This window comes from Barbatula barbatula (genome assembly GCF_947034865.1).
Source record: "Barbatula barbatula genome assembly, chromosome: 3".
Classification (NCBI taxonomy): Eukaryota; Metazoa; Chordata; class Actinopteri; order Cypriniformes; family Nemacheilidae; genus Barbatula; species Barbatula barbatula.
In genome coordinates this window covers 21,918,732-21,931,953 of record NC_136764.1, presented here as the reverse complement: position 1 = coordinate 21,931,953, position 13,222 = coordinate 21,918,732, and the positions used below count along the sequence as shown (strand labels likewise).

Sequence of the window (13,222 nt, the reverse complement as noted above, 5' to 3'; positions counted from 1 at the left end):
ACTGATGTTTGTAGTTGATTTGACCTAAAGAGCTTTCAAAACAATTAAAAGGTTTATGTTATAAGAGCCACTCGGTATGGCTATGAGTCAAAGTAATCCTGGTTTAATTACAAAAGAAATCACTAATGTACAACAACAGCCAGTTCCTCATTTGCCCGAAACACAGACCTGATATCTTGTTGAACTGGGTATTTATGTTTTATTACTGAAAATGATAAGACAGCGTTGATGACAATACTGTACCATTCTCCTTGTTTTTAAAAGTACGGATGATCTTAGGGGCTTAAACAGGAGGAGATAAAACAATGGAACAGGCTTGCCCTCTCCTGGACTAGATATGAACTTATATTTCCACGTTTCTGTCTGAACCGTGCAGGCAACGATGACGCAAGAACGACTGAATAGGAGGAACATTTAAAAGATGATGTAAGGGATCAGGTGGATGAAAAGACCATAGACATCAATACAATTACAAATCAAAGTGTCTGAACAATCCTGCTGTGCAGTTGGCAGAGGGAGGGTGCGCTTGCACAAATAAGGGTGTAACTCATACAGCTCACACTAATGTTCTCTATACTAAGTACCACCACTAAGGATGACTTCAGCAGTGTTAGGTTTTCAGGGTTTTTAATATTTTTTTACTTTAAAATAACAATGTTTCACTCCTCGTGTTAATATAATTTCAATATTTTTAAAGGTAAAGTACACAAGCGGAGACCTGAAAATAGCAGAGTTTTACTGCACTGGGACCTTAGTAACTTGGCCTCTCACTCTGCCAGCTTTCAACCAAGAACAAATATATCTTATATGTAAGTTTACTGATAATAACATTAATTATGTCATAATTTTCCTCATGCCTTGTAAAATAAGGAAACAAACAATGGGTGCCTGCTGCACCCCCCACCCAATACCTCCTCCCCCAAAATAAAGAGACAAAAGGAAAATAAACACCATAATGATTTGGGATTTAGAAGGATCCCTCTTCTGCCAATGTGTCTTTAGGCCTGGGTGAAGAAGATCCAGTCTATCAGAGAGCCAGGATGGGTCTGGCCATACGGAGGCTCAGTTCATCAGGCCATGTTTTCAAAGCTGGCCCCAGTTTATTGGGAGTCTGGGATGGTCTGGGTTGATGTGGGCCTCTTCCATGTAATCATTTGAAAGGATGCTTCTACTGTGGCTAGTGCAGGTAATCATCCACTGATGCAAAGGCGCAGGATCCGCTGCCTGTGCGAGCCATAACGGACAGACACTGGGCTGCCTGGCTGACGGCGAGTGCCAAAGGAGGCTGCTTTGGCAGGTTATGAGTCTCTGCGGGAAAAAAAAAAACATCCATGTAAGATGCACATAGTACAGGCTAAACATTAATGTCTTGAATACAGAAACACTGAAGCTTACCTAATATTGCACTGTTGAGGGTGGAGCAGACAGGCTCTCTCTGGATGGAGTCTAGCTGGTATCCCACAGGGCTGTTCCATGGATCTGAATATGCCAGCAAACTGAACGCATCCTGCAATGAAGATAAAAATATATTATTTATAAAATAAAGTTAATAAATCTTGTAAATGTACGGTCACTGAAGATAATCTTACTTCAATTCCAAACTACACCTTTATATGAACATGTTCATTATGACGTCAGTACCTTCAGCATCTTCTTATTGGCTGAATTCTTGCCCTGTTCACGCCGCAAGTGTTCGCTCATGCTCTGTACCTCTCGACCAAACTGGATCATTCTCTCAATGGCTGCCTGGCTCCCCCCACATAACTGCCTCTTAGATTGTGTGCCATCCACCTCTGTGCAAAGACAGTTTTATACATTCAGTCTGACATATTTGTTTGATACAACTAACCAGAGGGTTTCTATTTCTTATACTAGGGTGCCCATACGTGCCATTTCCCCCGGACGTGTCCTGGCCAGGATTTCTATTTTCTATTATTTCAGGTTTTATATCGGGAAAGCAACAGTTACATTTCAAAAACTACAATGATTACGTCTTAAGATAAATAAATATTTATTTTAAAATGTTTTTTCTCTCAAATGAGACAACCGCAATGACGTATGTGCCTAAAAAAATGCCACCTCCGGAGGACGCAGCCTTCAAATTAAGATGCTGCTTAGAAATCCTGGCCAGGACGCGTCTGGGAAAAATGGCATATATGGTCACTCAGAGGTACTTCCCTAGATGTTTGTTTTATGAGTAAGACTAAATCATTTTCTCACCCATATCTGCATCACAATCCTCCAGCTCGGCCCCATGTGCAGAGCTGCCATTCAGAAATCCATTGGAAGAGGATTCAGACACTCCATTTGAAAAGTGATCAACCTCCATCTCCACCTCAGCGCTGCGAGACAGATTCAAAATTTTTTCAGCACAAAAACGACGACAACATCATCTAAAGAAAATCTACCTTTTTTTAAGATGTTTTGGGTAATTCTGTGAAAATGTCAACTTACAATGAAAAAAGTAAGATTAACCATGCTAACAGCAGAGATATCAACATTTGGTGGTTCAAATACCCACGTGAGGTCTCTCTTGAAATTTCTTTGTAAAGTGCTTGATTTTTCATAGTTGGGTAAAGTGCCATTTTCAGGATTGTCACATCCATAACGGTTTATATTCCTCATAAATGGACACATGAAAATGTAAATAAAGTATTATAGACCTATTCTATGTTCTATTAAGAGGCATCCCTTCTCCATTGATTCAGTATTATTGCTTTGTTTTTAATTCACAGAAATCCTACAAAATAAAAAAACTTTTTTGTGCCATTTGTGACATGTTTATTTAACGCGTGTTCATACTTTTACAAAGGGCTTTTCACACACTTAACCCCAGACTAGCTTCATTCTAAACCCCGCTTTAGCATTATGCAAAAAATGACTTTCTTACTTAGTGTGTTTGTCTTGCTTTCCAATACAGATGTCTAAAGATTCTTGAATCAAGATGCATTTTCTTGATGAGCAAAAATACCTAAGAAACTAAGGCTTGTTTTTAGACAACAAATATGATATTTCAGTGAATATTTCCTTAAAACAAGCAAAAATTCTTCCAATAGGATAAGAAACATAATCTTGAATAACTTTTTTCTTAGTCACTAAATTCAAGACTATTTTATTACCCCATTGGCAGACTTGTTTTGCTTGTTTTAAGTACAAATTAAATGAAATTTCATATTTGTGGTCATTTAGTTCATTTTTTGTCTTGATTCAAGAAGCGGAGTTATCCCTGCATTTTACCCGGGGTTATGAAACGTTGCTTTGAAGAAGGGTAAACACCTCTTTTGCAGGGTTAACCCTGCATTGCGGTGCCAAACGTCAGCAGTGTGAAACGAAATGGGTAGAATGAGACGAACAGACGCTTAGAAGACATGCAAAAACTGAACAGCGCTTACCTCATTTCACAAACAGTCACAGAAACTCCTTTGAGTTTCTTATTTAATTGAATAAGTACCTTCTTGGAGGCTTAAAACAGCCAAAAAGGATTTGAGGAGGCGTAATTTTCCCCCGGATGCAAAACGAGGTATTTGGTTATTGAAATGGTCCACGCACTATTTATATTCAGTTAGTTTGACCCTGCAGTATTTATCCAATCATGACTGTTGACACTGCAAATATGCAAATGTTAACCCAGGGTTTAGTGATGTACTGTGTGAATTGTCAGGTTATGAATACCGAGGGTTTGACCCCTAGTCAAATATACGCAGATAACCCAGGATTCTGTTTACCTGGGGTTTAGAATAACACAGGGTTAAAGATTTTAAAGTGTGAAAAGCCCTAAAGACTGACATTTTTCTGAAGTTTAAACTCTGTCAACAGGGGTCAAGTAAAATAAAAAACAAGATGGTTTAATATATTCGTAACAAATACATTCTCTGAGCATTTTTGTCACGTCAATAGTGCAAAATGTCATGTCCAGAACGCTGGAATTGCCCTTCTAACTTTTAGGCAACTGTTCTCCAAACCTATTACTACTTTCTAAGCTTTCTGAAGCCATTCGGTATCTTTGTGTGTCATACAGCTTAGGGTGAAAGGGAGAAAATTATTTTTATTTGTGGTTAAAGGCGGTCTTCTCAGAAAACTTTAGGCTCCTTGCTGGACAAACAGCTGGTCCTACGCCTTCCACAGACTATAAAACATGTTTAGACTCCACATTGTGGATGTGGAGACCACCAGCATAACAAAAATAATTTTGGACAGAATTGCTCAACCCTGCCATACAACTATTTTATAATGAACAAAAATTGCCCGCCTAAATTCATTACACAAGCTGTGTGGTGCACACTGTGCTATCCATTTGTAATTTAAATATTAAAAGTAAAAAGTACTGCGGTTAAGTAAATCGTTGCAACGTGTACATTTCTATGTACTATGGAACAAAGACATACCTCACGCTGGTCTGCTGGGCACGACTGCCATTCAGGACCCCGAGATCGGTGCTCGGCAGGGCAGTGGGACACGGCTTGTGACTATGAGCTGAGGTGTGACCTTTACTTGATGTAACTCCATTACAGTAATTACTATCAAATCCTACAGACAGAGGGAAGCACACATGATCAATGAAGAACCGATGATAACATCTCCCTATCACATTGCTCTGCTTTGAAGATTTTAATGTTAATTGAATGTACTGCCACTGCATCATTCTGCGGTATGATACCTGTCTGGTTGGCCTGGGAATTGCTGGCTTTGTGAACAGGACTGCTGAAGAGGCGTGGGGAGCCTGGGTAACTATCCTGTGATTTAGGGCTCCTCCCACCCAGACACCTGACCTCACTGTCAGTGCCATTCACCATCTCAATAAACTGCCTGACTCTGGAAAAGAACAGACAAACAGGCTCTTTATAAATACATTCTCAGTGCATAACGTATTTATGTTTATGAGTTTTCACCCATCACACTCACTTCAACATGAAGAGGAGGTCTGGGCTTCTCTCTAGCAGGTTGGGGTAAAGTTGTTGAGTGGTCTCTATAGCCTCTCCCATTCTGCCAGACAGGACCAGCTTCTGGATCTCTGCAATCGCAAATGTGAAATCATTGACTTTGAAATGAACCTCGACCTTTGTGTTAGCAACCCTGATTGCTAAAAGTAAAATAAAAAGCGATCAGTTTGATTTGATTTAAGTTATGTAACCGACTCTGTCTGTTTTTGATAGAAGCAAGTTCCTCATGTACAGCCTGGTCAGTGGATTTAGCGAAGGCTTCAGCGGTGGCACAGTAGCTGTGGTGAACCAGATAAGAGGCCACCATTCTAAACAGAGAGACAGAACAGAGTGAATAAGTTACCATGAACTGTAGAGATATGCAGAAAAATATGTTCCTCTATCAGTTAACTAAATAGATGTAAATAGATCTAAAGAGATGTTCTCACTTCTGAATCATGGCCTGCCATTCTCCCTCTCTTTCCCCAATAGGGAAGCGGTCAATCTGGGTTTGAATCTTGGTTCTCCATTCACGCATGTAATCCTCAATATCAAAGACAAATGGGTGCTGCCCAAAATTGGCATCCACGACCTCTCCTGGGGTCTGTAGACCCACTGTGGGGTACAGGTTGGGCTGCAAAGGAAAAAAAATGTGGATGAGATTTGCAGATTTATTTAAGCGTGTAAATGGAAAGCGTGTAAATCCAGTTTGATTTCAATCAGATTTTTACGATTTTGTTGACAGAGCACTGTCATCAGATTAAATCGGATCTGTTTGCTTAGACAGTAGTGTAGTCAACTGACTTAGATACGCTACATTAAGTAATGATGTACACATCGGCACAATAAGACTTCCTCAAGACAAATGTGTGCCTCTGCTAGGGTTTAACAAATAAGAGACCATAAGCAACTTGGCCATTTGACACATTTATGCACAGAAAATGTTCAAAATTGGTGACTCATCCAAAAATATATATGACTTTAGGAATGTCACATCTAATGAACACTTCAGATAATGTTGCAGAGAAAAGCAAAAAGAGCAAGGATGCAGGATATAACTATACAATTAAAATGTTGATTTAGCGGTCAGCTTAGTGGGCAAACACACATCAGGAAAATAACTGAAGGGGTCTGTGCTCATGGCCCAATAGAAAGAAAGGTCAGGGCTGCTAAACTGACATACTTTACAGAAGTTCTCAGAGTAACATGAATGCTGGTAATCAGCCAAATGTGTTTTCTGCTCAATGGATTATTGTTTTAGCCCCAAACAGGTCTCAGTGAGAGAAATGGTTTGGGGCCGTCAGTCCAACATCTTGAAAAATGAAGCAAGGAAGGAAACGACAAAACAATAGCAAATGGTTTCCCCCACAATATCTAAAATGGAGGAGTGTTGGAGCGGTCAACAAACGAATATCGGATTACCCTATGACCTTAACAAAGACAACAGGACTAATATTATGTACAATAACAAGATATAAAGTGGACTTACCGGTAAATCTGTAAAAGCAATCCCTGAAAAAACAACAACAGACAATTGCATCATTAAAGTCAATCAAAGCTGCTTAATTGTGGGAATTCAATGTGTGCTTACGACCAAAACTGCTGCTATACCTCCTGTATAATCTGCGGATATCATCTAAAAAGCTAACAACCTAAATAACAAATAAACTATTCCTATTAAACTGTAAAATATGTAAGCCACAAATACATTTTATCGACATTTTTAGGTGTGAATAATAATGTCAACTTCCATTGTATTGAATTTATTCAGCTCCACAATCTCCAGTAACATAGTCGTAAAGTGGTTTCATTTATGTTTAGTACCTAGACTGTGGCCATTTTTTGTGTAGAAACAGGTATTGTTAATAAGGTTCACACAGCAGCCAATCACGTCGCCTGTTGTAAATGTGGGACCATAAGCCTGCCCAGTGCCAGAAGAGCAGAAGGAGTGGCCGTCGTCCCCATGGTAGCCATACGAGTGTTTATCCCAACCTGAGGACAGAACATTGTAAACATACTGCATTCTGGAGGACAATGAAGAAGAAAAACACTATATATTATATATAAGATGTACTAGCAGAAATGTGCCATCTGACAAGAATGGAATACCAATTCTTTTAAAGAAGACAGATGCGTGCTGCTATTAAGTGGGCATGACTGATTTCTGCTATTTACATGTGATGATTCACAAAATAATATAAAAACACAGAGTGAGCTGTGTCCCCAACATGTCAAGATGAGGAATGAAGTGTTATAAAGGATTATGTGAAATTGTGCTTCATGCTGTGCCAAATTATGTACAGTTGCCAAGCAACTTATAGCATCAATAGCAAATTCACAGATGTGTATATTGGCATTATTATAACACGCCTTTAAATTTAGATGTCACATTTAGGGCCAGATTTACTAACAGCTTGCGATAGCATAAACGACTCTTTGGCGTTAAGAAACTTATATTTACAGTGTCATATTTACAGTGAAAATTTGCGCTGAAAATGCATGGACACAGCTGTTTTTGTGACTGACCATACTACATATGTAATAGTTTTCTCTTTAGACGCAAATTTCATAGGCGGAGATCACTACGTTAGTACATTACAAAGTACGCTACTTACTAAGGTTTTGTGCTCATTATTGTACTGGTGTTTGCCGCTTCATTTAACACCCAAAGCACTTGAGCTCATTTGTGCGGCTTCAACTCGATTGCGTTGGTCATTATAGGACTACAATTTTGTCCACTCGCATCTGTGCTTTTTATTTTATTTTGCCCTATTTAGCAAGCGGACCCTTAGAATTTAACCCATTTAATAATATGGATCTGTCTTTTTAGTCTTATGGTTTAAACTTTAGTATAACATAATCTGAAAAGAAATACTCATTATTAGGGATATAAAGATACACCGTGAATGGATTATAATATGTGACAAATCGGTTGCGAGGTTAAAAGAACCGCAGTTCATGTATTGAACCGCAGGGGCCACAGTTTTTTTTCCTAAATGTAGATATGCTGATATTTCTTAAAAAAGTTAAAGTTAGGAAAAGCACAGACAAAGTCTTAGTTTGTTTATATTAAAGAGACTTTTTTTAAAACTGCAATTTAGTTATTTGACATAAAATACGACAATGTGCAACATTAGAAAAAGGATAAAAGGGCAATTGTTCATTGTTCATTTCTCTCAACCCATTCTATAAAAAAAATTGTGAATGAAATTGCATTGAAGATCAGAATCGTGAATCGTGAGCTGAGTGAACCGTTACATCCCTACTCATTATGTAATGAGATTTTGTTTGCACCACCCACCCCTAGAAGACATCACTGAGCTCCCTCTCAGCTCTTATCTCTCTGGCAAGCTGCAGCCCCAGAGAGGAACCACCCAGTGTCATCAAGCTTAACATGCCAACTAACTTCCTCTAAACTACTAATCCTGTCCCTCTATGGTTCAGGAAGAGAAAGTGTTTCAAATACTTCAGACACAATTTGACTACATAACATACCTTACATTGCTGCAAATTTAAGGATTAACACTGTGCTAAAAATGAATCATTCAAATCTGAAATCTGCTGTACCTGGGAGTCTGTTCATGTTGACACCTTGAGCCGATAGGCCAATCCCCATGTACCTGATCATTAGACACAAAATGCATTAAAAGAAATTACATCGTGGTACTCTTAAAGTGAAGATGCTCTTTTTTATTGAAAATACAGTTACAGTTTCACTTTAATGTCATTCCAAACAAAGGCTGTATTTTGGCCATTCAACAAAAAAGCTTAATATCCATTCAATGACGGTTTATAGTATATACAGGTTTGGAACAACACTGAGATAAGTAAAAAATGATGGCCAAATTATTCTCCTCATAATCCTAAATCAAATTGAAAACTGTTGTAAAATTATTCTTCACTTACCCATCTCGTCCTTTACTGATGATTTTGACCTCAAAGTAATAAACCCCACACGCAGCTGGTATAGGGTGTGTTGCACGGACAGATGCCGCATCTTTTGGAGTCTTTCCATGACCTGGATGACAGAAACACAAGTTTTCATAGGTGTGAATAATTGTCATCACTTACGAGGAGCATGTGGAACGTTTGTAACAGCGTACCATCACCAAAAACACTATATCAGAAATGTATAAGCAATATTTTGGAGAATCCCTGTAATATGATTTTGCTAGGCAAAAGCACCTTTACTTTCACATGTTTTAAATGGCACAGCTAATTTCATATGAATATGCAAAGTAAATAATAACCAACAGATTGGTGGCGTGCAGTTTAGACAATCATAATCAGGTTTATTACAATATTTAAATATATCTGTCCTACAAATCCGTCTACCTGAACCCTACCTGTCGTCAGCACTCTCAATAATCCTGTGGCCTGCCTTTATGACTCAGCTAAGGGAAGTGGCAGACATTTCACTGACCGCCATCAAGAATCCAAATCAGTGTATTACAGAACCTTGTTGAACAGCTACATGCATTACACTGAGTTACAGCTATTCTTCATCTGTCATATTCCTATAACAGCCTCACACAAATGCGGTGGCAGAAAATCTGCCTCAGGAGACGCACACATACAGGCCTTGCTCGATCTTATCCGCCAGGCTTGCTCACTGACAGTCTGGTTAAGGAAGATGGGCGATTTTTATGAAAACACGGCCTTTGTACACAATGACAGAATTTCGGCAGTGAAACTCATTTAGTGCTTCCCGGATATGACTGAAGCATCTTCATTGCTCGCTAAAAGCTCACCACCATTTCTTGGCTACAGTATACCAACTTTATACTGTCAAGATCGTTCAACTCCTACTGCTACATGGCAATTGATATATATATAATGTTATACGCAAAACAACATCAGGCACACACATAATCAGTCGTTTATTATCAAACGTATTTATGATTACCTTTAGCTAAATTAAGTTACTGGCCATGAGTGAGGCTAAAATCATGCTAATGAGAGGCTATTTTGAAAGAAAATACTGTGCTAGTTAGTCGTTTGGTTGGATACACGCTATTAGTACGCTCGATGATCACTCAAGATCGAAACGATTTTAAGCACGAAAAGGAAGCGAATCGGTTCGATTTACGGAGTCTATCCAATAATATTTTCTTATAAATATCATAAATCAAACGTGCAACGCGACACAAGCATGCTAACCTCGCTAATGAGCCGAATGTGTAGCATGTAAACAACTTGCAATTGTGCTGCTTGTCCTCGGTTGCTGTTAGCATCGTTACCTTTATAATGCACCCGGAGGTTGTTCTGAGACAGGCCGATATAGCTGAATTTGTCTTTGGGGCTCCAGGATCTTGGCAAAGGGGTCTCCTGTTCGTTGACTGCCGGATAAAGGCGTTTAAGTCGCTGGTTGAGCTCTTTTTCCTGCTCGTTGAGAGCCAAGTCTCCGTGGACGACAACGGACATAAGAAACCCACAGCCCGACGACGGTCCTGACATCGCGATCCGATTTCTGTCCTCAATACCGACAGCTTCCAGCTATCTTTAGCTGGGCAGCTTTCTAACTGCGTCCAGTGGCAAAAGCGACCACTGTCAGACACCGCAAGAGAAGAGCAGCCGAGATTTAGGGGGTTTAATTCGGATCGGATAGCCAGTCGGCTAACGGCGATTAGCCAAACGGGCGAACTGATAGAGTTAGCAAGACGCTAGAGAATGTGAATCACTCCGATACACCAAAACGGCAGCTAATAAAGACACAACGGACATCCAGAAAGTTGATTCTTGCTTTTCAAGACGACATGCAGCAGATCGGACAGACTACTTGGGGTTAAAGAGATAAAAAAGACAGCAGCAGAGGGAAGCCCGATCTTTTGTTTGTTGTTAGTGTGAAATCCGGTGATCTGATTGGTTCTTTCAAGGTCCAGTCACACTTCCTCGAGGACTTGGTACATGACTAGACATAAGCTACCTTAACACCGTTGTTGTAATGCACCATATTTCAGCTTTTGGGCTTATTCAGTCAGTATAATAAGTTAGTGGTGTGGTACGAGTTAGGAACACACATTTCCGCGCATCAAACAGGCCTATCAGACTTTTAAGAAAAAGTAATCAAATCAATTGTGTATTTGTGTTTATTTTATTGATTTAGCATGCAAATGAAAAAACAAATGAATGGCAGGGTTAGGCCTAGTGGGAATGGTTGGGCTGCACCAAACATTTGCAGGGACATTCATTGAAATAGACTGTTTAAAATGTGTCAATAATAGTACTTTCCCAACAAGTCTTCACGTTTTTTGTGTAAAGGTGAAATTTAATTATCGTGATCCGTTCTGTGAAAACCAGGCTGAAGTCTCAAAATCTTGTTCTGAGATAACAGCATCAAAGATTGATTTCCATACGTTTCACTGTGATTTCAGCTTTTGACATGGTCTTACTCAGTCAACATTAAAGAGATCAAGATGATATTTTCACAGAATGTTTGTTACATTATTTAGGATGATTTTATGTAGAAAACCGTAAATCACCAAAAATGACCCTTAGCTGGGTTTTACCAGACTGTCATATGTTATATTTGTGTAATGTTGTGTTCAGGAATCTGTACCAAGTGATATAGATCTAAGACATAATGACAAATTGGTCAAAATTAACCTTTGTCTTGGAATGCAAGGTATTTCTGGACACTGTATCTGTAAAGTGCATTTTCCAACATCGTTGTGGAATTTAACATTTGCGTGTTAAATTAATGGTTCTTGATAGTTGAAACCTTCTGACACAAGTAAAATAGAATAACAACATAACCTCAAAGATATCAAACATAACAGAATGATGTAGTTTTTTTTTATAAAATATGACCCACTCACAAGTTCAGAATATGTTGTAGGTTAACAGCATATGGTAAGCCTGCAATAACTTCACATATGTAACCAAATTTGTATTATTTTCTTTTACAGAAACGGCTTATATCAGTAAACCTACAGTACACAAAGAGTTACTGAATTGTTCTTTTAGGCACACTAAACAATTATATACAGACTGTTATTAAACATATGTGGTAGATCATTTTGTCAAAGTAGATAACATTGTGTTGTATTAAATCAATACACTTTTCTATTTCATACATTGTTCATCAATTCAATTGAATGTACATAATACATTTAATGTACTCAAGATTTCATCCATGCTCTGCGTTTATATTGAGTCTCCACAAACCTTGAGGGCCATTGGCACATCCAGTCACAAAAAATCCACCATATACATTTTTTGTTTTGGTTGTTACATTGGAACACAGTCCCAAAGCTCACGGCAGAGACATTGGCATAGGCCGTACACCACAATAATGAGAAGACTGATAGGAACCACACTGACCAGCAGCACCCCCAGCGTTGTAACCTGCATGATTAGTAGATAGACGCCTAAAGGCAATGAGCTAAAATAGAGCAGACCAAGCAGCCAAACCAGAGCCTGTGCTAAAGTCTGGCATAGTAGAGCAGCACAGTTCCACACTGTCCATCTCTGTGTGACAGAGGCCATGGAGTCCAGACTGGATGAGCGGTAATCCCTACGTGGAGGTGGTATAACAGCCTCCTGTTGAGCTTCCATAATAGTGATGACCACGTAATTGGAACGAAGGGAAGTCGCGGAGGCCGAGGCAGAGTGACCCACCAGGGAAGTAAGGTGTCTGGGGCTGAGGACAACCTCGCCCGGCCTCTCAAGCAGGTTCTGATGTTTCCGTTTCTGTATGGAAAGTGCTGTCACCAGGTTGTACTCATCTGGTAGATTGTCCACGGCCTCCCCAGGAAGGTCTGTGATGTAGCGGCAAAACGGGCAGACCACTGCATTGGGAGACGCTTCACCCAAATCTAGGATTTTTGCAAGGCACTTGGCACACAGATAATGACAGCACTCAAGTACCTTCGGACGTCGGCTTGACAGGCTGTAAGCACAGTAGCAGATCTTGCATTCCAATTCTTCCGTGGTGAAGCCACCCATCGCATCCTCTGGGAACTGTCCCATCATGTCATCTTCCTCTCAACGCTTTTTCATCGGCTGGTTGTAGTCAAAGCTGTGTGGGAACATGGTCACTTCTGGTGTCTGGATGGTGTCCTGTGCAGCTCCCGACGGGTTTGTGCTGAGGAACGTTTCATGCACTCTGTGGAATGGTGGGGAGAGGCCACCACCGAAAAGATAACTGTTAACACAGCAGTAGAGAACAAACACCAAAGCAACAAAGCAGGCCCTGTAAAACCAGGGCTGGAATTTTCTAGTCAGAGCTTTTGTTACCACTGAAATTCAGTCCAATTAGTGGCACTACACTTCTTTCTTGTACAGAATACTTATCTTTTGCT

At 39.7% G+C, this 13,222-nt stretch overlaps 2 protein-coding genes across 2 annotated transcripts; both read right to left on the bottom strand.

The window, feature by feature from the left end:
• Positions 1-54: 54 nt before the first annotated feature.
• On the bottom strand, positions 55-11,334 carry ranbp9 (RAN binding protein 9). Its single transcript, XM_079452570.1, has 14 exons — positions 10,160-11,334; positions 8,826-8,937; positions 8,487-8,539; positions 6,744-6,911; positions 6,409-6,431; positions 5,369-5,553; positions 5,136-5,248; positions 4,903-5,011; positions 4,658-4,812; positions 4,386-4,527; positions 2,221-2,342; positions 1,642-1,793; positions 1,396-1,507; positions 55-1,308 (listed from the first exon to the last, which is right to left on the bottom strand). The coding sequence occupies exons 1-14, from the start codon at positions 10,374-10,376 to the stop codon at positions 1,178-1,180; spliced, it is 1,794 nt and encodes a 597-aa protein (XP_079308696.1). The 5' UTR covers positions 10,377-11,334; the 3' UTR covers positions 55-1,177.
• On the bottom strand, positions 11,025-13,001 carry rnf182 (ring finger protein 182). Its single transcript, XM_079452571.1, has one exon. It carries the CDS (start codon positions 12,891-12,893, stop codon positions 12,150-12,152), a length of 744 nt encoding a protein of 247 aa, XP_079308697.1. The 5' UTR covers positions 12,894-13,001; the 3' UTR covers positions 11,025-12,149.
• Between the last annotated feature and the right edge of the window lie 221 nt (positions 13,002-13,222).

Bases quoted from the DNA above. Each gene is read 5' to 3' on its own strand.
- rnf182 (XM_079452571.1), bottom strand. From the start codon at position 12,893: ATGATGGGACAGTTCCCAGAGGATGCGATGGGTGGCTTCACCACGGAA.
- ranbp9 (XM_079452570.1), bottom strand. From the start codon at position 10,376: ATGTCAGGACCGTCGTCGGGCTGTGGGTTTCTTATGTCCGTTGTCGTC. The intron at 8,938-10,159 runs GTAACGATGCTA...TCTGTCATCCAG, and splicing joins CCTCCGGGTGCATTATAAAG to GTCATGGAAAGACTCCAAAA. The intron at 1,309-1,395 runs GTAAGCTTCAGT...TTTTTCCCGCAG, and splicing joins CCTCAACAGTGCAATATTAG to AGACTCATAACCTGCCAAAG.